This window comes from Arabidopsis lyrata (assembly GCF_000004255.2).
Source record: "Arabidopsis lyrata subsp. lyrata unplaced genomic scaffold ARALYscaffold_3, whole genome shotgun sequence".
Classification (NCBI taxonomy): domain Eukaryota; kingdom Viridiplantae; phylum Streptophyta; class Magnoliopsida; order Brassicales; family Brassicaceae; genus Arabidopsis; species Arabidopsis lyrata.
Genome location: NW_003302553.1, coordinates 13,488,458 through 13,509,745, shown reverse-complemented (window position 1 = coordinate 13,509,745; position 21,288 = coordinate 13,488,458). Strand labels below are relative to the sequence as shown.

The 21,288-nt window shown below is 35.5% G+C and overlaps 4 protein-coding genes and 1 long non-coding RNA gene across 5 annotated transcripts; 4 read left to right on the top strand and 1 right to left on the bottom strand.

Annotated features, from left to right (window-relative positions):
- Positions 1-455: 455 nt before the first annotated feature.
- LOC9321833 (anaphase-promoting complex subunit 2) lies at positions 456-5,086 on the bottom strand. Its single transcript, XM_021032392.1, has 16 exons — positions 4,569-5,086; positions 4,341-4,412; positions 4,007-4,238; positions 3,539-3,819; positions 3,365-3,436; positions 3,034-3,278; positions 2,492-2,908; positions 2,203-2,404; positions 2,001-2,103; positions 1,824-1,906; positions 1,585-1,704; positions 1,355-1,443; positions 1,201-1,282; positions 942-1,121; positions 799-867; positions 456-681 (listed from the first exon to the last, which is right to left on the bottom strand). Exons 1-16 carry the CDS (start codon positions 4,797-4,799, stop codon positions 559-561), a joined length of 2,601 nt encoding a protein of 866 aa, XP_020888051.1. The 5' UTR covers positions 4,800-5,086; the 3' UTR covers positions 456-558.
- Positions 5,087-5,265: 179 nt separating this feature from the next.
- On the top strand, positions 5,266-8,186 carry LOC9321832 (mannose-1-phosphate guanyltransferase alpha). Its single transcript, XM_002885720.2, has 13 exons — positions 5,266-5,456; positions 5,548-5,645; positions 6,054-6,154; positions 6,230-6,308; positions 6,409-6,469; positions 6,548-6,594; positions 6,683-6,775; positions 6,872-6,962; positions 7,091-7,232; positions 7,301-7,451; positions 7,537-7,629; positions 7,715-7,826; positions 7,905-8,186. Exons 1-13 carry the CDS (start codon positions 5,405-5,407, stop codon positions 8,003-8,005), a joined length of 1,221 nt encoding a protein of 406 aa, XP_002885766.1. The 5' UTR covers positions 5,266-5,404; the 3' UTR covers positions 8,006-8,186.
- Positions 8,187-9,544: 1,358 nt separating this feature from the next.
- LOC9321831 (DNA-directed RNA polymerases II, IV and V subunit 6A) lies at positions 9,545-10,923 on the top strand. Its single transcript, XM_002885719.2, has 6 exons — positions 9,545-9,675; positions 10,027-10,060; positions 10,148-10,320; positions 10,402-10,453; positions 10,562-10,629; positions 10,720-10,923. The coding sequence occupies exons 1-6, from the start codon at positions 9,638-9,640 to the stop codon at positions 10,787-10,789; spliced, it is 435 nt and encodes a 144-aa protein (XP_002885765.1). The 5' UTR covers positions 9,545-9,637; the 3' UTR covers positions 10,790-10,923.
- A 1,156-nt stretch (positions 10,924-12,079) lies between these two features.
- LOC9321830 lies at positions 12,080-12,736 on the top strand. The gene is made up of 2 exons (XM_002885718.2): positions 12,080-12,410; positions 12,499-12,736. The coding sequence occupies exons 1-2, from the start codon at positions 12,356-12,358 to the stop codon at positions 12,672-12,674; spliced, it is 231 nt and encodes a 76-aa protein (XP_002885764.1). The 5' UTR covers positions 12,080-12,355; the 3' UTR covers positions 12,675-12,736.
- A 7,040-nt stretch (positions 12,737-19,776) lies between these two features.
- Positions 19,777-20,482, top strand: LOC110230204. The gene is made up of 3 exons (XR_002333333.1): positions 19,777-20,001; positions 20,141-20,257; positions 20,339-20,482. It is a non-coding gene; the product is annotated as an uncharacterized LOC110230204 (long non-coding RNA).
- The last annotated feature ends 806 nt before the right edge of the window (positions 20,483-21,288 follow it).

Sequence of the window (21,288 nt, the reverse complement as noted above, 5' to 3'; positions counted from 1 at the left end):
GTTGAATATGTGAATTCTGTAATATTTGTTATTCATTGTCCAAAAAATTGGTTTTTTTTTCTAAATATTAAATGATCAAGCCTAAAACTACAAAATTTATAACATCCAAACATTAATTTTTTTTAGATCAAATTAACTCATATTTTTTAAAATAGTTTTAAAAATTAAAACAAAACTTTCTATAAATTCATTTACACATACTATAAATTTATAAATATTATTTATAGATAAATTAATATCACTACAAATTAACAAAATATCATGATCACAACATTATTAATTTATAAAGATTTTACATGTACATGGACAAAAGCTTGAACCGGAGTGCTCCTAGTACCGAGCCCTTACGCGCGTGGAACTTTTGGTCAAGAACCTAATGGTCAATCTCTAATTACAGAATTGTGTCGTTAAGGAAATGATTGTGGAGTCAAAGAAACAGTAGTAATTGTTTATCACTTGAGAACAGTATGAGATTTCATTAAGAAAATAAAAGGATCTTGATTCTTGATACAACAATAGACAAAACTAGTTATAGTCTAACACATGGAAAGAGTTGTTCTACTTCTTTAGCAAATACATTCCATCTCTAAACTCTAGTTTCTCTTCAGAAACCAAACCAGAAAGAAAGCTCTGAAGCTGTTGCAGTGACTTGTCATAAGAAGGATCAGCCACACAAAACATCTACAACAAAAAAAAAACAGAGCAATGATCAAGACAACAACGTTGTAAAATCAGTCAATGATCAATGATCAAGACAACAACGTTGTAAAATCAGTTAGGTTGATGTCAGATTGTTACCTTGAGAGTGTTATGGATTCGTTCTAGTGCCATGCTACCAAAATTTGTGAGCATTCCCATGATGAATTTCTGAAACATGGTTTATTATTGTTTAGGTTTTATATTTCTGGAGAATGAAAAAGTTTCCTAAGCATTTTACATACCTCGTATATCGTCATTTCTTTGCGAAGCTGATCTTCCACAGAAGCAATCGATGTTTCACTCTCTTCTTCACCTGTTAGAAGCTCCTCCTCGCCTTCGTTCTTTCCAGAATCAGTTATGGATTCAACGAGCGTTAACACATTGGAATCTGAGTTTGCTCCTGTTGATTCTTTCAGAACTCCCTAAGTGCAGGAAACTTGCATATAAGGTTTTCCTCAAAATGAACGGTTTAAAGCAGGAGACTACAATTACAGTATATACCTTGCTTATCCAGAAGTTTACTCTTCGGTTTAATGCGTCAATGGGTATTCCAATGACTGCAGCAAGATCTTTATAGGTCCAACTGAAAGATTACATGAGTTCAGTAAACATCTGGAATATGAAATATCCTTATTGATTGATTCTTGCAATTTACCTTTTCTTTTCTTGAAATTGCATGATAATGGCAGCATGTGTGGGGGAGACAGTGAACTGCAAAGCTCTGTCTTCAAATTGCAACTCCAACTGAATCCATCAAAGCCATTTCAGAGAGATGCATACACCAGTAATACTCGAAAACATGAATCATTCACTTAAGTGAAAACATGAATCATTCACTTAAGTGAAAACATGAATCATTCACTTAAGTATCTACACTAGATGTACCTTGACAGTGCCAAGATTTTTCTTCCAAAGTAGTTTACGAGGGGTCTTGATTTCATGATATCGATTGGCATAATCTGATAGCAGCTTGTCGATAGGTCCAGGTAGCTCTAGAGGTTCATCCTGAAATTCCTCTTCTAATCAGTGAATGGAAGCAATCACAAGAATCTATAAGCCTCAAATGTGTATATTTTACGTATGACATAATGGATGCAAAATCAGAGGGAAGAATGTATGGATACCTGAATTGGTGGCCAGAAGTTGGTTGAAAGTATCGTTGAGGTAAGAGTATCAACAGAAAGCTCATTCTCTCTTAACCCAGCGCCTAAACACAAGCAATGGACACAAATACCAAGTAAAAGAATCAGACAAGAACCTACCTTGCATGAGTAAAATTGAGAACAATTCAGAAACATAACCTGTTTGAGATGCCTTTTTAATGTTAGTGTTCACTCTCTTAGAATCAATTAAGTCGTTCAGCATTATCTCACATCTTTGCATACTGGCTTCTCCAAAATGTATCTATTGACATAATAAGAGAAGGTAAAGTTAGATTCAACACTATAGAAACAATCCAATAGTTTGGCAAGTCAAACTTAAGAGGGACATAATAGAGCTTGCCTTGAGAAGTTCAACAGTGCGTATCTCAGTGTCAATGTCATAATCAGTCTTGTTGAGAAGCTTTTCCGCAAGCATAACACGATATTCATTTACTAGTTGCTCTTTAGATCCAATTATATCAACAAGCATTCCAAGTATGTCTACCTTCCTCTGTCTGAGGCTACCTTTTAAAGGATCAGCCTCGACAGGGTCCGGTTCCCAACTGAGGACAAAGCACATTAAAAAAGGTGTCAGAAAAATTCAATGTGGTGCAAGATGATAACCAAAAATATATACAACAGAAGGATACCGGGAAGCATTGAGCCAGGCTTGCTTATCATCAGTGTGGAAATCATCGTCAAAACCTACGTTCTCTTGACTTTCTTCATCCCTCATTAATTCTTCAAGAAGACTATCCCCAGGGTTTCCGGAACCATTTGCATTCCCTCCACTTCCATCTGTAAGCATAGTGACAATACATTTAATGGTGTCTTTCCGTCCCCGTAAATAGTCTCTAATTGGTTCACCCACTGCTTCCAGAAATACACCAGCTGGGTCTATTGCTCGAAGGGCTTTAATAGTCGACACATACTGATGTAATATATCATTGGTTGAGGCACCAGCAGTGAGCAAACGATATTTCAAAGAAGTAATAAAAGATTCAACTAGCTTAGAATGCTGCCCAGTATATTCAAGACACTGTTTTAAGTCTTCAATGGCAGGAGAACTGTTGCATCAAAAATATTTCCATCAGAGAGATGCAAGATATTTCGACGAAATGCAGTATTTGAATTGGGTCTCAAGTGAAATATATGGAGAGGAAAAAAAAAGTACTATCAGAAAAGAAAATACCTCTCAGGATAATCAACAATTATCTCAAAAAGTTTGGCTATCCTTAAATCTTGCAGTGTCTCATATGCAAAATATTCTAGCCGTAATTTCCACCTAACAATTCCTTCGGAAGGAGTCACCACTTTGGAAAAGCTTGGAGATGGGCAACAAGCCAGAGGAGACTTGAGGTCAGACGATGTGGTACCATAACTTACGGAATCACCAAGATAAGAAAGAAGTGCATTAAGAAACTGTAGAGGGACTGTCTGAAAAGAGAAATTAAGATGTCAGGAATCTCCAAATTACCAAACTAATCTGATGGTGCAGTGAGAATCTCACCAGCAAAAACTACCTGAATCCATTCTTTGATTGATTCCAAAACAGAAGTCCTGTAATCGTCACCAGCCAGATCATGGACTTTCGCCTGCAGTATAACATAGCCAAACAGGTTACAAGTTATATGTATGCTGACTACAGATACAGTGTTATAACTCTCAGTGAGGCAGATCTGATGCATAAAAAATACCTTAAGAAGTAAAAAGATGGCAGAAGCATAAGCATTTTCGGCCATAGATGTAAATCCAATGCTTCTAAGGTCACGGACCACCTTCCCAATGTTCTTCACCAACTTGTCATGTCCCAAACGTTTTCCTTGGGAATAGCCTTCATCAACATCCATTTCTCCGTTTTTATATCTCAGCTTCTCGTCCAAATCCATGCAATCATCCTCTTGTTCTCCAATACCATCTCCATCCATGATTGCACTTAACTCCTCCAGCCTTTCCTTAAAATACCAGTGGAGTATTTCTAAGAACATAATAAAGAGAGGAACAATATGAGGGTAATGAACTAATGATTGAACAAACTTCCAAGCAATCAAACCAGAAAAATAACATTGATAATTACGAAAGAACACACTACAACCCCAATTGGTCATTTAAATCAAACGACATCGCAAATCAACAAAAGAGCAAGCTATCAAAGATGGGTATACCAGGAAAATACTGAGGAAGAGTAGTCATCAGAGTTGAAGACAACATTGACTGGAATCTCGAAAAAAGATGAACTCTTTCTGTATCTGAGGTTTGTCTATCCACTGATGACTGTTCTTTATACGACTGCAAAGCATGAACCACTATGGACAGACACTTCTCATGATACTGCTTTTCAACAGAAATTTCTTCCAAAGCCTTGCATAACACTGCCTGAATCTCCTCTCCATAATTCTGCCCAAAACCATCCATTTTTAGTCAAAACTAAAAGTCAATTTCAGAATATTTCTATAGCAAACAAAGCATCAACCAAGCGTATGTGTATCTTCTTCTTACAGTAAGTTTCTTCTCACTATAAGCATCAAAATGTTGCCAAAAACTAGATGCACCTCCCTTCTCAAAAGCTTGCTGAAACAAAACAAATGTCCATAAGAGAACAAACATACTTCTTCCACTTTTACTCTACACCAGTCTACCTCATAACAGAGCAGCTACTAAGTGGTACAAAATCAGGAAGCTCCAAGACTCAAACTTTAATCTAAAAGAAAGTTTAATATAGAGTACCTCAAGTGATCTAAGAAAGTGATCACGAACAAGAGAATCAAGCCCATACTTGCAGAGACAATACACATGCGACACAAACTCATCTTCAACAAAGGAATCTCCAGTACCAGCGATGAGAGACTCAACAGAACTGAAAAATCCGTCGTAGCTTTCAGTAATCTCCTGAATCGCATCGTCTGATAGAGTTTCTAAAATCTCTAAATTGCAATCAGATGAACCTAAAACTTCCATCTTTTACACTCTCTAGTAAGTTACAAAACCTCCAAAAACCCTAATTTCTTGCCCAGCAAAATCCTCACTTGGCAATTACTAGGGTTTCACTGACAAGAAGATAAATCAGAAACCACATTTCACTGAAGAATAAAATCAAAGGAACCCATTAAGAAGAAAGGATTGAAATTTACATTGATGAAGTTCACTAGTTCAGAGAGAGACAAGTGGACTCGAGACTAATCTGAAGCTATAGAAGAAACCGCTTCAAGATTCATAAAGTTTGGTCATTTCACTAATTTCCTCTGTTTTTTTTTTACTCTTTTTCGATTCTTTCAGACGCAACCTCGATTATGTGCTAAACACAAACGCAATTATAAAACGCTAACAAACGCAAGAATAAAAAAGACGTGTGCTTTATGACTATCAAAATCAAAAACAAGTTTTTTTTTTAGGCTCCATTCTCTTTTTTTTTTTTTTTTTTGGTCAAAAGGCTCCATTCTCATTTCTCTGTTTTTCAACTTTAGTTCAAAAAACTTGGGAATATCCGACTACAAAGATACCACCTTTTAATACAAAATCAGATCATCGTCGTGTTTTACGAATCTAGGCTTTTTTGAATTGACATGTCGGAGGAGAAAGTCGTCGCCGTGATCATGGTTGGTGGTCCGACCAAAGGTTAACATTCTCTTTTGGATCTCGAATTCTATTTTCAAAACATGAATTTTGGTTTTGGTTTTGGTTTTTTTGCTAATGTGGATTGATTTAGGAACTCGATTTCGCCCATTATCGTTCAATACACCGAAACCACTGATTCCTTTGGCTGGTCAACCTATGATTCATCATCCTATTTCTGCTTGTAAAAAGGTTTGTTCTTTTGCAATTTCTTGTTTTGATCCTTGAGAAATATTAAACATGGGTTTGTTCCAATTTAGTACTTGTATTGTGTGATTCGAGTTTTGAACTTTTTACTCAAGAAAGCTATGAAAGTTGTCAACTTTGAAATGTGGATTGCTTATAACAAGTTTTGATTTGACTTGGATTGTTTGTCTTAATCTAGGTTTGTTCCAATTTAGTACTAGTCTTAACTTTGTTATTGGAATTTGAGACAAAAGCTCTACACTTTGGAAAAGTTTCTTGTTGTTGTATGATTTTGTAGTTTCAAAGTTTTGAACTTTTGTTTGTTTCTTAAGGCTGAAAGAAAACTTAGGAAAGTTCTCAACTTTGTAATGTTTGATTGCTCATATTAGTGTTTTATTTATTTGACATGGACAGATATCAAATCTTGCTCAGATTTTTTTGATTGGATTTTACGAGGAACGAGAATTCGCTTTGTATGTCTCTTCAATATCTAACGAGCTGAAAATTCCAGTCCGGTAAGTTGTAGCACTTGTGTTTTTTGTTTTTGGTTTCCAATGTGAAACCTTCTTATGTGTGTTCTCGTTATGTAGATACTTGAAAGAAGATAAACCACATGGTTCGGCTGGTGCTCTTTATTACTTTCGTGATAGAATTATGGAAGAAAAACCGGTTTGATTTCTGATGAAAAGCCCAACTTTAGTTTTATGCTTTATCAGTCATTTGTTTTCCTGATTCATCTGCTAACTTTTTTTTCTGTCATATTGAACAGTCAAATGTTTTCCTCCTGAACTGTGATGTTTGCTGTTCTTTCCCTCTTCAAGGCATACTTGGTAACTCGCTTTAAAATCTTAAATCTGCATCACCGTTTTCATTTTCTTACTTTGATGTAACTTCACTACTTTTCGTAGACGCACATCGAAGATATGGTGGTATTGGAACTATGCTAGTAATCAAGGTTTGCTGTCCTGATCGGTTATTTTAGATGTCACTAAGGGAATAAACATAAAGATCAAGGATTCATGAATATCGCTTTTTCACTTCAGGTTTCTGCAGAAGCAGCCAGCCAATTTGGAGAATTGATAGCTGATCCTGATACTAAAGAACTCCTGCATTATACAGAGAAGCCCGAGACTTTCGTAATTATCTGCTAAACTATCGTGCTTTCTTATTTCTTTCACTGGCTCTGAAATTTGATTAGCTTATAAAATTTCCTTGTTATCTACTCAATGCAGGTCAGTGACTTGATAAACTGTGGTGTCTATGTGTTTACCTCTGATATCTTCAATGCCATTGAAGAAGTATATAGCCAAATAAGAGACACATGTGAGTATTCATTATAAGCCTCTCTCAGAGACTTACATTATTATCCATTAGAGATCTGCTTCTTCATTTACATAATTCTTTTGGTCTTTTCTTAAATTATTCATTGTGTAATCACTTTAAATTGGCAGCTAGCAACTACCAATCTGCTACAAGGTCTGTTCCTGCGGATTTTGTGAGATTAGATCAAGATATATTGTCACCTCTTGCTGGAAAGAAGCAACTATACACATATGAGAATAAGGATTTCTGGGAACAAATTAAGACTCCGGGGTAAGTTGGTGGTAATAATTGTTTCAGACGTTCTTGGATTACTCGTGCTAAGAAATTGCTTTAAACAGGAAATCTTTGAAATGCTCGGCTTTATATCTTTCCCAATTCCGCCAAACATCGCCTCATATTTTAGCTTCAGGAGATGGTACTAATAGGAAACCGAATATAATTGGTGATGTTTATATTCACCCATCCGTAAAACTGCATCCAACCGCGAAGGTAAATTTCTTTGTTCTATCTCATGAATTCTAGTTAAACTTCTCATATAATTTGCAAATGACCCACTTAAATTCCTCGGAACAAGATTGGTCCAAATGTGTCGATCTCAGCAAACGTTCGTGTTGGACCTGGTGTAAGGCTTATTAGCTGCATAATCTTAGACGATGTTGAAATCAAGGTAATTTGAATCGGTGTTTAGAATGTTCTTCTTGTAATGAATCCAAAAGATTTGTTGTTTAATGTTCTACTCTGGTTAAATGCAGGACAATGCTGTTGTTATAAACTCAATTATTGGATGGAAATCTTCTATAGGTAGATGGTCAAGAGTTCAAGCTAGTGGAGATTACAATGAGAGGCTTGGGATTACCATTCTTGGTAACTTCATTGTTTTTCTTAAAGCTTTTTGTTCAACAAATTATTCGTTATTTTTTTCTGATTAATTTGTTTCTGCAGGTGAGGCTGTAACTGTAGAAGATGAAGTTGCAGTCATTGGAAGCATTGTTCTCCAGAATAAGACTCTTAATGTTAGTGTTCAAGATGATATAATCTTGTGATTTATCACCATGATTATCGTTCGGATTTTTTTCTTTTTAATTGAAACAGAAAAAGAATTACAGAATTGTGTCTTACATGAATTGAGTTCACAGGATTAGATTTTGAGTTAGTAGAACTATGGAAGATTTGTAAACTCTCATTGTACTTTGTTTTTATATACTAAAAAGATTTTAGAAGAAAGAGTTTTAAAAGTTCAAAGATAACAAGGAATCAAAGAAGTTCCGCTTCTTAAATTGTATTTGAAGGTATTATCGAGCCATTCTTGTATTTTGGTGGGCGTTCGGTAAGTCGGGGGTTGTTCTATAAATTTTTATATGAGATATGGTGTTTGCTCAGTAGAGAGCTCGGTTTTGGCTTTTCGAGTTTGGTGAATGAAATCACCTGACCGAACTATGGTGAAATTATGCAGAGGCAAGAAAAAGATGCAGAAATTAAAACGGGTTTGGAAGCTTTTAAAGCTCAGAAAAAAACTAAGGAGGTCATCGCTGAGAAGTTGCAGAACCTAATCTTGTGATGGATTTGGAGCAGTACCCTTAGGGGGAAGGTTGTTTTTCAAGGCCTCATTACATTTTTTAAGGAGGTCATTGCTGAGAAGTTGCACAAGTAATATTATACGGTAAAGAGGCAGCAGACTTATGATCGATGATGCCTTTACGGTGAAGAGGTATGTTATGTATTCCCAGTTTATTTGTTTTACAAGCTTGTTTGTCTTTGGCAGAGTCTACTAGATCGTGGAATAGTGTGGATAATAGCATAATCAACTATGCAAACTTGTTTTTCTAATTTCTCATACATGTGAATATGGAATCATAAGCAATTATGCACTCAAGTCCTGGTGTAAACTTTTAAGTCTTTAAACAAGTGAAAAATATACACAATACTTTGATGACACAAATAAAAAATGCAGTAAGTTTATTACATTTGGATTTTGGATCTTGATTTGGATGAGAAGACATTGAGCTTCGAAGAGACAGACTCACTTTTGCACCGCCTTTGCTACCTGATGCAGTTTTGTGAACCCATCCAAGGTAAGCCACAAGTTGGTGGTCCAGTTCGCAGCCGCAGATACTGTATCCCTTTGTTTAGACACATAACAGCGATGCAGAAACTAATAAGAACGAAAAAAGAAGCTCCGGGCCGTTGCACTTCCGTCCTACCTATGTGAGTCGGGGCTAGACATGACATGATATCTTATAACCTGCGTACATACATGGAAACAATGGGGAAAAAAAACATTAGTCTTTTAATGCGTCGTCCTTTACCATGAACATCACGAGGAAGATCGCTGCTACGAAACCGGCACTGTTAAAACATCCAAAGTGGTGAGTATTTGGATGTTTTCATCACTCAATAAGCTTCTTCTTTCGTATAAGCTAGGCAGAGTTGTGTAAACGTTTGTTTGGGACTCTGTTTTTAACTTTTTCATAAAAAAAAATAAAAAAAATTGTGGGCTTTAAATTGGGCTTGAATTTAAATGGTCCGAAATACGGTTTATTAAGCCGAATAAGTAAACCGGAAATAGAAATTTCATTATCAGTTGTCAATTTCACAGATTCACGTCATTCGGTAATTTGCATCGATCGTTAGGGTTTATCGAGAGCAGACGAGAGCGATTTCTCAAATCGACTTTAATGGCTGACGAAGATTACAACGAAGTCGATGACTTGGGGTATATTCTCTACTTCTCTCTCTCACCTTCCTATGTTTGCATCATTTTGTGATCGATTTCAATGGATTATGTCTTCTTCTCGATGAATCGTAAACGATTGAGAGGAATTGGATCGATTTTTTCTAAATTGAGAGTCTATCAACAAGATTCTTCGCTGAAATTTTTCTTCAATTGACATAAATTGTTTGTTTTGGCATCGTAGTATTGATTCTAATCGATTTTTTAGCTAGAAAACCCTAATTTCATGCTCGGTTGATTGAGATTTGAGAAATAGCTATTTTTTGGGACTTTGTTTGAATCTTTTTCATTGGTGATTCAAATTGTTGATGTTATGTGGTGATTCTATTGCAGATATGAGGATGAGCCAGTTGAGCCTGAGATCGAAGTAAGCTACAATTTCAGTTTTTGTAGAAGATGCATTGATGTTGCTCATTACTACGTTCTGTTATTGATTAGAATTTGGTGTGAGTAGGAAGGAGTAGAGGAAGATGCTGATATCAAGGAGAACGATGATGTTAATGGTGAGCCTATGGAAACAGAAGATAAGGTTGAAACAGAACCTGTGCAACGTCCACGTAAAACGTCCAAGTTTATGACCAAGTATGAACGTGCACGTATCCTCGGCACTCGCGCTTTGCAGATTAGGTCTGTTTCTATCCCCTTGTTCATTAACCGTTAAGTTGGCTCGGAAAGTTTGATTCTATGTAATGTTTTTGGCTGATACAGCATGAATGCTCCTGTCATGGTTGAGCTGGAGGGTGAGACTGATCCACTTGAGGTGTGTTGCCTTTTTCTTCTTGTTTTTTTCGACTTGTTTGATTTGTCAGTAAACTTAGATATATGTATATGAACATTTGAGCTGATTTAATTTATGACTTGGCTTAAGATTGCGATGAAAGAGCTTAGGCAAAGGAAGATTCCATTTACCATTAGACGATATTTACCTGATGGGAGGTGAGATTGTATTAGTTATATTAACTGTTTTTAAGCTCTTCTTTCATTTTGATATGTTCTTTTCTTGACTTGCGTATGATTTTGAATCAGTTTCGAAGAATGGGGAGTCGATGAACTGATCGTGGAAGACTCGTGGAAACGTCAAGTTGGTGGTGATTGATAATCTGGCAAGAGACAAAATCTATGTACTTTGCAAGCTTTCTGCTCTCGTATGGATAATGAACTTATGATACTTTTGTAGAACTGCGAATTAGTGAAACTTATGTATAATATCGGTCTAGTCTTTTGTTTATATTCGAACATTTGCAAAACCAGAAGCCCAAAGCTGGGGTTTTTGTGGTTCCTAACTCTCAAGAGTAAACCAAACAATCTTTTTTCCCGCCTAATCGGATTTATCTCTCAATAAGAAAAAAATCATGTAAGTTGTTAATGGGTTAATGTTAGCTATCGGACCCTTGATGTAACAGTTTTTTTTATGAATAAATTTTACAAATGCTTGAATTTTAACCCAAATGGATGTGGTTAATGATTTGCCGTCCTCTAAGATAGCTGGGTCAAAGGTTATAAATTCTACAAGGTATCGATGTTTCATTGATGACTCTTGGAAAGAGAGTGCCAACTTCTCGGGTTTAGGATGGTTCTGTATACTATCAGATGATGACGAGCTAACGATGGGTGCTGCCAACCTTCGACGAAATCTCACAAGTCTACACCCAAAAGTAGAAGCACTAGTTTGGGTTATGAGATGTATGATTGGTCAAGAGAAGCGAGAAGTAAGTTTCTTTACAGACTGCTCAGACTTGGACCATATACTATCAGATGATGACGAGCTAACGATGGGTGATGCCAACCTTCGACGAAATCTCACAAGTCTACACCCAAAAGTAGAAGCACTAGTTTGGGTTATGAGACGTATGATTGGTCAAGAGAAGCGAGAAGTAAGTTTCTTTACAGACTACTCAGACTTGGAGAAGATGGTGTCTTCTCCGCGGAGTGGCCATCATTCTTTTCTTACCTAGAAACGATTCAGAGAAAATAGGATGAGTTTGATTTTTTTTTCTTTTTATCCTTGATTTCTCGACGTGTGAATGTAAAAACGGATAATTTAGCACTAAATGTTCGTGCTCAAACGCATATTATCACATATGTAAAAATTATCTCTCAACATTGGTTTGTATAAACTATTCTAATAAAGTTGTTGATAAAAAAATGATAATATGTGAGAGGGAAAAAAATAATTCCTAAAAGTATTTTATCAAATCTTGGTGGATTGTTATTATTCGACCAAGATATTTTGAAAAAAAATATATTATTTGACCAGGATATTTAAAAAAAAAAAGTAATATTTATTGGATCCATTATACTTTTAGAAAAAAATGTATATTTGCAAATCTTGGTGGATGTTTTTTTTTGGTAGAAAATCTTGGTGGATTTTCTTACTAAGATAATCATTTTGATTAAATTATTTAAGGACACTAAAATGTATTTTAGCAAGATTGTTAGTGAAGTTTTTGACCAAGATATTTTGAGAAAAAGGGATTATTATATCTTTGTGGTTTTTTGGTTATTTCCTATTATTTTTCAGGTTACTTAATTTAGAAAATCGTTCTTACTAAAATAATACCATTTCTCCGTTCTATAAAACCAGTTTCACAATAGCTAAACCAACAACATACACCAATATTCAAAATATTTTTCACTTAATATACTCAACAAAATACAAAAAATGGAGAAAATATCAATGAAGTTTGCTTTCGTTGCCTTCTTTGTTGTTACATTCGGTAAAATTTTATTTCATGCGTGAATAAAATTAAAAATCTCTACATGCAAATTTTATGTTTATAACAACAAGTTAATTTGGTTTTGTAGTGATGTGTATCATAACTATACAAAATGTTGAAGCAAGGCGTGTATTATCGGAAGAAATTCCACAGATTGCGTTGCATCGTGATGAGAACCGATGGGGTCTTGGGTGCAAAAAAGGATGTCATTTGATATGTTATGCTCCTGATCCAACTTTTCCTATATGTCGTTGTATATGCTAATTTTTATACACCCCCTCGTTTAATCAAATAAATAAGATATGTTTTAATTAATAAAATAAATTATTTGACATTTGTTTTTTTTTTTTTTACAGCATATTTGACATTTGTTATGTTCGTCAACCACTACGTTCATGAAACTTATACAAATATCTAAAAAGCTATCTTGTTTTATAAAGTTTGCTTTCTCAAATTTACTAACTCAAATGATTGTAACACGTGTCAATTAAAATATTAGATGTTGTCATATGCCAAATTTAAATTTGTTAATATTTTTAAAAAATATAAATGGTTATATCCTTATCAGAAAATAAAATTTATACATAAGTGAAAAAGATATTTCTTTAAATATTCATAAAGATATTTATACGTTAATATAGAGTTTTTTCATTAATATGATATCGAATTGGGATTGAAAAGATGTCATCGACTCACCACTACCAATTTTGTTCACGACCCATACTCATCAAACAAATTCGTCAAAATATAGTATTAGAGTATGGTTTAATATGGTTTAGTCAGATTGATTTTTCTGTTATTATAAACCGGAGTAAACCGGATGTTCTGTTTGACACTATAAGTCAATCATGTAAACGATACAGAGAGATTAATGAGAATAACGATTTCTTCTTCATCTTTGTAACAAACTGTCTTCTCTAACATGGTATCAGAGCGATGGATCTTCAAAATCCATCCGATCTTGACCTAGACTTCTTCTTTTCTCATTGATTTCGATCAATTTCTGCGTTTTGTTCGCCAGAATTGTTGTATCGATCACTTTGTTTTTCATCTCCGTCGTGAAATCTTGTTTTCCCGATGGCACCAGCTCGCAAAATCACTCGTCGCACGGTCCGCGTTCCTGTTTCAGCTCGCAGATCGGTTAATCACGATGGTTCTTCTTCTTCCGAAGGTTCTCCTGTTAATCGGAATCACAATCCTACTCCGGTGACTGTATCGCATGATAGCATACATTCTCCGTATCACTTAAGCAATAGCGACAATCCTGGTATTTCTATAGTCTCTGAAGTGTTTGATGGTACGAATTATGATGATTGGCAAATTGCGATTAAGATAGCTTTAGACGCGAAAAACAAGCTAGTTTTCATTGATGGATCTGTTCCAAGACCTCTTGAATCGGATTCTATGTTCAGGATTTGGTCTCGTTGTAACAGCATGGTGAAATCTTGGTTATTGAACTCAGTGTCGAAGCAAATTTACAAGAGTATTCTTCGTTTCAACGATGCCTCAGAGATATGGAATGATCTATTGACTCGTTATCACATTACTAATCTCCCGCGATCTTATCAGTTGTCTCAACAGATTTGGTCACTTCAACAGGGTACTATGGATCTTGCAACTTATTATACTACTTTGAGAACTCTATGGAATGAATTGGATGCTTCTGATTGTGTGAAGTTATGCAAAAGATGTGACTGTTGTAAAGCTATGGATAAAAGAGGAGATCATGCTCGTGTTATTAAGTTTTTGGCTGGCTTGAATGAATCTTATGCCGTCATTAGAAGCCAAATCATAATGAAGAAGCATGTTCCTTCCTTAGCAGAAATTTACAATTTGTTGGATCAGGATCACAGTCAAAGAAGTTTCACACCTACTCCTTCTAATGCAGTGGCTTTTCATGTCTCTGCTCCTGAATCAGTTCAACCTTCCGTCAATGCAACATATGTTAAACCACAAAAGGTTATTTGTTCTCATTGTGGATATACAGGACACACAGTTGATAAATGCTATAAAATACATGGGTATCCGATGGGGTTCAAGCACAAAAACAAGAATCAAGCAGATAAAACTCTCACTGTCAACCACACAGCTCCTGTTAAACCTGTAGTGGCTCAATTGGCAATGACAGAGACTGCTACAAATGATTTACTTACTGGACTTACAAGAGTTCTTACCAAAGATCAGATCAATGGTGTTGTTGCCTACTTCAATTCACAACTTCAGAATGCACCGCCTGCTCCTGCATCCTCTTCTGGTGCTCTGATCACAGCTTTACCTGGTATATCTTTCTCTTCTTCTACTATTGGTTTTGTTGGAGTTTTGAGAGCAACAGGTAATGTTTTGTCTCCTGAATCGTGGATTATTGATAGTGGAGCAACACATCATGTCTGTCATGATAAAGCTCTATTTCTGAGTTTATCTGAAACTTTGAATAATTCAGTGACTCTACCAACTGGTTTTGGTGTTAAGATCACTGGTATTGGAACAATAAAATTGAATGAGTTTCTGATATTGAATAATGTGCTTTACATTCCTGACTTTAGGCTGAATCTTCTGAGTATCAGCCAGTTGACTAAAGATCTTGGATATAGAGTGACATTTGATGAGGCTTCATGCATTATACATGATCCTATCAAGGGGCTGATGATTGGTAGAGGAGAGCAAATTTCCAATCTCTATGTTCTGGATGTTCAGAGTGTTGTCAATACTGCAGATCAAATTACTTTTTCTACAAACATTGTTGTTGATTCTAGTCTCTGGCATAGCAGATTAGGTCATCCTTCTATGGAAAAATCTGATATTATTACAGATGTACTTGGTTTTAAACAAAGGAATAAAAGATCTTTTCATTGCAACATTTGTCCTCTTGCAAAACAAAAGCATCTTCCGTTTAAATCTAAGAACAATGTTTGTGATTCTGCATTTGACTTGGTTCACATTGATGTCTGGGGTCCTTTTGCAGTGCCAACACATGATGGATATCGATATTTTTTAACCATTGTGGATGATCATACTAGGATCACTTGGTTATATCTATTGAGAAACAAAAGTGAAGTGCTAACAATCTTTCCAGATTTTCTGAAGATGGTTGAGACACAGTATAAAACTGCAGTGAAAGGTGTAAGATCAGACAATGCACCAGAATTGAAGTTTGTGGAGTTATTCAAGGCAAAGGGTATCATTCACTACTTCTCTTGTCCAGAAACACCAGAGCAGAACTCTGTTGTCGAAAGGAAGCATCAGCACATTTTAAATGTTGCTCGATCCCTTATGTTTCAGTCTCATGTTCCTATTGAATACTGGGGAGAGTGTGTTTTAACGGCAGTCTTCCTTATTAATCGACTACCGACACCTCTGCTCAAAGATAAGTCACCTATTGAAGTTCTAACTTCCAAGGTACCTGATTATAGTGGTTTTAGAGTTTTTGGATGTTTGAGTTACAGTTCAACATCTTCCAAAAACAGAAACAAGTTCCAGCCAAGAGCCAAACCATGTATTTTTCTTGGTTATCCACCAGGAGTTAAAGGATACAAGCTTTTGGATTTGGAGACAAACAGTATTCATGTTTCTAGGAATGTGGTCTTTCATGAGGATATTTTTCCCTTTAACAAAGGTGATTCTTTTACTCTACCTGATTTCTTCAAAAGCATTGATGTACCTGCAGAGGATCCTATTGTGGTCCCTGTTAATATTGTTCCTGTAGTTGTGAGTGAATCTCCTACAGTGGTGAATGATGTTCCCAATAGTGTTCCTTCTGCGGGTACTGCTCCTCAAAAAGAAGCTAATCGGAGAGTTAGTAAAACACCAGAGTATCTACGAGACTATTATTGCAATATGTCTTCTTCGGGTATTCAATATCCTTTATCAGATTTTATGAGTTATGATGGTCTTTCAACACCTTACAGAGCTTATATTTGTTATGTCACTAAGCATGCAGAACCAACTTCCTTTGCACAGGCTAAAAGATCTGATGACTGGCTTAAAGCTATGAATGCAGAGTTACAAGCTTTAGAGGGTACAGCGACATGGAAGATTTGTTCCTTACCTTCGAATAAGCATGCTATAGGTTGCAAATGGGTATATAAGGTGAAATTAAATGCTGATGGCAGTTTAGAACGTTATAAGGCTCGATTGGTGGCTAAGGGGTACACACAACAAGAGGGAATTGACTTTGTTGATACCTTCTCCCCTGTAGCTAAGATGACCACTGTGAAAACTCTTTTAGCTGTTGCAGCTGCTAAAAAGTGGAGTCTTCATCAACTTGATATATCCAATGCCTTCTTGAATGGTGATTTAGAAGAAGAGATATATATGACTTTACCACCAGGCTATACAACAAAAGAAGGAGAAGTTCTACCACCTAATGCAGTCTGCAAACTACAAAAGTCTCTCTATGGTTTGAAGCAGGCCTCTAGACAGTGGTTTCTAAAATTTAGTGCCACATTAATGTCTCTTGGTTTTCAGAAATCACATGTTGATCATACTCTCTTTGTGAGAAATGTGAATGGGAAGTATGTTGCAGTTCTTGTGTATGTAGATGATATCATTATTACAAGTAATGATGATGCTGAGGTTGTTCAGCTAAAAGAAGATTTGCAAAAGGCTTTTAAGCTCAGGGATCTAGGCTCATTGCAGTACTTTCTTGGCTTGGAGATTGCTCGTAATTCTTCAGGTATTTTTGTTTGCCAACGCAAATATGCTTTAGGATTACTTGAAGAAACAGGTCTTCTTGCCTGCAAACCATCAAGTATACCGATGGAGCCTAGTATTAAATTGGTCTCAGATGGAGATGAACCGCCTATGGCTGATCCTGCATCCTACAGAAGATTAGTAGGAAAGATGATGTATCTAACTATCACCAGGCCAGACATTACCTATGCAGTCAACAAATTGTGTCAGTTTACTTCAGCTCCTAAAGAGTCTCATATGAAAGCTGCTCACAAAGTACTTCATTATGTCAAAGGTACAATTGGTGATGGTTTATTCTACTCTGCTGATTGTGATTTGGTGTTACAAGCTTTCACGGATGCAGATTGGGCTTCTTGTCCAGATTCTCGGAGATCAACTTCAGGTTTCTGTATGTTTCTAGGCAAGTCCCTCATATCTTGGAAATCCAAAAAGCAACAGACTGCATCACATTCCTCTGCAGAATCCGAATACAGAGCCATGGAGTTTGCAGTCAGAGAAGTTGCTTGGCTTGTCAATCTTCTCCGTGAGTTTGGTGCACCTCAGGAGAGGTCTGTTCCCTTTTTCTGTGATTCAACTGCTGCTATTCACATAGCTAACAATGCAGTTTTCCACGAACGTACCAAACATGTTGAGTTAGACTGCCACATTGTGAGGGATAAAGTGGTAAGTGGTCTGATCAAAACTCTCCATGTGAAGACTGATGAACAGCTTGCAGATGTGTTTACTAAACCTTTATTTCCAGCTCATTTTCGTTCTCTTATAAGCAAGATGGCACTAAAATCCATTTACTTGCCATCTTGAGGGAGGCTATTAGAGTATGGTTTAATATGGTTTAGTCAGATTGATTTTTCTGTTATTATAAACCGGAGTAAACCGGATGTTCTGTTTGACACTATAAGTCAATCATGTAAACGATACAGAGAGATTAATGAGAATAACGATTTCTTCTTCATCTTTGTAACAAACTGTCTTCTCTAACATATAGAAGACTGAATCACAAAGATGTGTAGGATCGACACTATTTTTACCATTAAGCGTCTCAATACAGAGCTGAGCAAACTTCATGTTCTTCCTTGGGTCAAAAACAGTTGTTACTATCAAAAGTTTATTCATTTCAAACTGGTCTCCAAATGGATCCCAATACTTATCTTATTTCCCTAACATAACTAAGGTTTGGTTCCGTGTTTCTTCATTATGAAAAATCTGTAACGATTACAATATAATTACAATATGTTTTTAAATTTTATAGTTAAAATAATAATAATAATAATAATTACAATGTTTTTAAATTTAAACTTTCTTACATGCATGGATATAAATTTCCTTCTTTTCCTTTCTTAAATCCGAGAAAATTCTATGAAATTCCGAGACTAGGCCCAAAATCAAAAATGAATTTTAGGCCCATTTTTAGTAATCGCATTCCAAAATTGACTTTTGATTTAGGTGGTGTTATTGGTTAGTGAAGTTAAAGTTAACTCCATTAGAGTTAAAGTCTATCAGATTTCAAATGTTTTGGGTTCACTGAAAGTGAACCATTATTCATTTTGTCAAATACATGGAAGTTTATTCAATGATGTGTGATCTCATTTGGTTTTCTATAACAGAACTGAAGTCAATAACAAATGATTTTTATAATCTAATCGAAGTCCAACAAAACTTTTAATCAAATGATTTACTTTGTTCTCAATCAAAGTAACTAGCCATGACTACAATGATGAAGAAAAATAGACTTTACCGTGAAAGGGAAAAAGAAATAAGAAGGAGAGAAGAAAGTCCAAACAAGACGTAGACGTGAAAGAAAAAATGTTTGTTTCACGTAAGTCAATCTACCACAAGTTACAATTGTATATGATGCATATAAATGAGATTTTTGATTATTTGAATATATACGCAATTCACGAGAGAGAAGAAGCAAAAAAAAGAAGAAGTTGAAAGAGTACTTTGGGGAACACTTTGTCGAGCAGAAGGAGAGAAGAAGGAGAGAAGACGTGAAAGGAAAAAAAAAAGAATTTTTATAATTATAAAAATATGATAGTGAAAATCTTGAGTAGAAGGTAGGATTTTGATTGATATAATTTACACATGAAATTAGTTTCAGATTCCTTCATATCTTTTCAAATCAAAATATTTGTATTTTGTGAAAATCTGTCAAACAACCAATAACATGAAACTTTAATTGATCATTGTAAATATGATAACCAATAACACTAGATTTCAAAGTCTTTTAATATAGATATTAGAAATATGATAACCAAAAACACTTGATTTTAAACTCTTTTAATATAGATATTAGAAATCTGAGAACCAATAACACTTGATTTGAAATTTCTATTTACAATCTGAGAACCAATAACATTAGATTTGAGTTAGGAAAACTGCTTATTCCTCCCTAAACTAACTTACTTTGGCGTATTCATCCCTTTAAGTTTGTGTTGTGCCGAAACCCACATAAACTAAGCTAAAGTTTGAATTATCTCCATGAACAAAACATTTATGGACTAAATCCACAAATCGTGTTACACCGTTACTGTTCCGTTACGTCAGAGTTGACTAGGATGCCACGTCATTTTTTTAAACGACGGTGTTTAATCAAAATGACATGTGAGGATGCCACGTCATTTTTCTAAACGACCGCGTTTTAATCCAAAGTTTTACACACCAAAATAACACGACATCACCAACATTTCTTTGTCTTCCTTGCAAATCGATTTGGGGATATTATTAGTTTAGGGTTCATCGAATTTCAATTGGAGATACTTTGCTTTGGGTTTGAGAGGGACAAAGAGTGAATCAAAAGTCGATCGAAAAGAGGAATAAGGGTTGGAGATTTTTTTTAGTTTAGGGTTCGACATCAAGTGTCGGATTTGAGAGAGCGAGGGGAGTGATTGCAGAGCTCAATGAGGTAAGCGCTCGAATTCTGGGTTAGTCGAGTGCATTTTCGATTTGGATTTTGAATGGCTTCGTTTGAAAGTTTGGTTTTGCTTGTGTGCCTCTCGTCTTTGCTTGTGTGCCTCTTGTCTTTTCTTTTCCAATCTCACAAGGAGCTGCAAAAATGTTGGAGTTATACCTCCAAAGAAAGGCAAAGGGAAGACCACGGAAGATGGATGTGAAGGACCAAGTCAACCAACTCAAAGCCAAGTCATTGACTAACATGTCAGGTTTGTGTATTAATTTTATGCTCTGTTTGTGTATTCATTTCATATGTTTAAGGTCTGAATTTATATTCCTTGTTGTTGCAGGGAATGAAGGATTAATGGTGTTTTAGTTTATGAAATCTGGGATTTTGATTTATTTTTGGATGTAAAACTCAGATTATGATGTAATTTTGGATTCTATTTGATTATGCATTTTGGAATCAATATGATGTTTTGTTAGAGATTATATTTTTTGCTTGAACAGGTCTGATCAAATTTTGATAATCTACAATTCAATTTGTAAAAAAACGTCATTTTTTTTGTTGGGCAAGATGTATTAAACGACGTCGTTTTTGCTTGATGATGTGGCATCCTAGTCAGCTTGTCATTAACAGAAGACTAACAGTGTTTAGCGATTTGTGTAATTATTCCTGATTTGTTTTGTTGTGTAATTCAAAATATAGAATAGTTCATGAGGTTTTTGGCACAATACAAAGTTCAGGGGATCAATAAGCCAAAGAGAGATAGTTTAGGGGTGAAAAAGCCGTTTTTCCGCCATACACATCGGTACATCTTTTGGTTGGGTGTTAGAATTTAAAAATCCAAAATAATCAGAATAGTCCACTTTTATGTACATCCGAGTGTTAACTCTGTGTTCCCACAACGCAGATAATTTGTTTATTACGTTTCACCTTTTTATTTTACATATACTCATTTAAAGTCAGTACTTTTGTCTTACACTATTTTAATAATTAATCACTTTTAAGACATATCCTTACACTTATTCAATTGCTCATGCTCGCTCTTAGAGTTAGACTCTATTAATATCCACTGACGAATAACACCCCATTAAGAATATTACTCTGTTCCGGTTTAATTCGGTTTAACCAACAATTTGGAATTCGTTAAAATATTGGGTCAAGTAAACAACCCACAAAATCACAAAAATCATGTCTTGACGAAAGTTTCTTCCGGCGACTCATCGGAAAAATCACAAAAGCTTCCGCATCAACAATGGCGGATCATCATCATCATCATCATCATCAACACCGACC

Excerpts from the sequence above, each read along its gene's own strand:
- LOC9321833 (XM_021032392.1), bottom strand. The coding sequence starts at position 4,799 with ATGGAAGTTTTAGGTTCATCTGATTGCAATTTAGAGATTTTAGAAACT. Across the intron at positions 1,444-1,584 it reads AAAATCTTGGCACTGTCAAG|TTGGAGTTGCAATTTGAAGA; the intron begins GTACATCTAGTG and ends TGATGGATTCAG. Across the intron at positions 868-941 it reads AAGAAATGACGATATACGAG|AAATTCATCATGGGAATGCT; the intron begins GTATGTAAAATG and ends ACCATGTTTCAG.
- LOC9321832 (XM_002885720.2), top strand. The coding sequence starts at position 5,405 with ATGTCGGAGGAGAAAGTCGTCGCCGTGATCATGGTTGGTGGTCCGACC. Across the intron at positions 6,155-6,229 it reads GAGCTGAAAATTCCAGTCCG|ATACTTGAAAGAAGATAAAC; the intron begins GTAAGTTGTAGC and ends CTCGTTATGTAG. Across the intron at positions 7,630-7,714 it reads TAGACGATGTTGAAATCAAG|GACAATGCTGTTGTTATAAA; the intron begins GTAATTTGAATC and ends GGTTAAATGCAG.
- LOC9321831 (XM_002885719.2), top strand. The coding sequence starts at position 9,638 with ATGGCTGACGAAGATTACAACGAAGTCGATGACTTGGG. Across the intron at positions 10,321-10,401 it reads ACTCGCGCTTTGCAGATTAG|CATGAATGCTCCTGTCATGG; the intron begins GTCTGTTTCTAT and ends TGGCTGATACAG. Across the intron at positions 10,630-10,719 it reads CGATATTTACCTGATGGGAG|TTTCGAAGAATGGGGAGTCG; the intron begins GTGAGATTGTAT and ends ATTTTGAATCAG.
- LOC9321830 (XM_002885718.2), top strand. The coding sequence starts at position 12,356 with ATGGAGAAAATATCAATGAAGTTTGCTTTCGTTGCCTTCTTTGTTGTT. Across the intron at positions 12,411-12,498 it reads CTTCTTTGTTGTTACATTCG|TGATGTGTATCATAACTATA; the intron begins GTAAAATTTTAT and ends TTGGTTTTGTAG.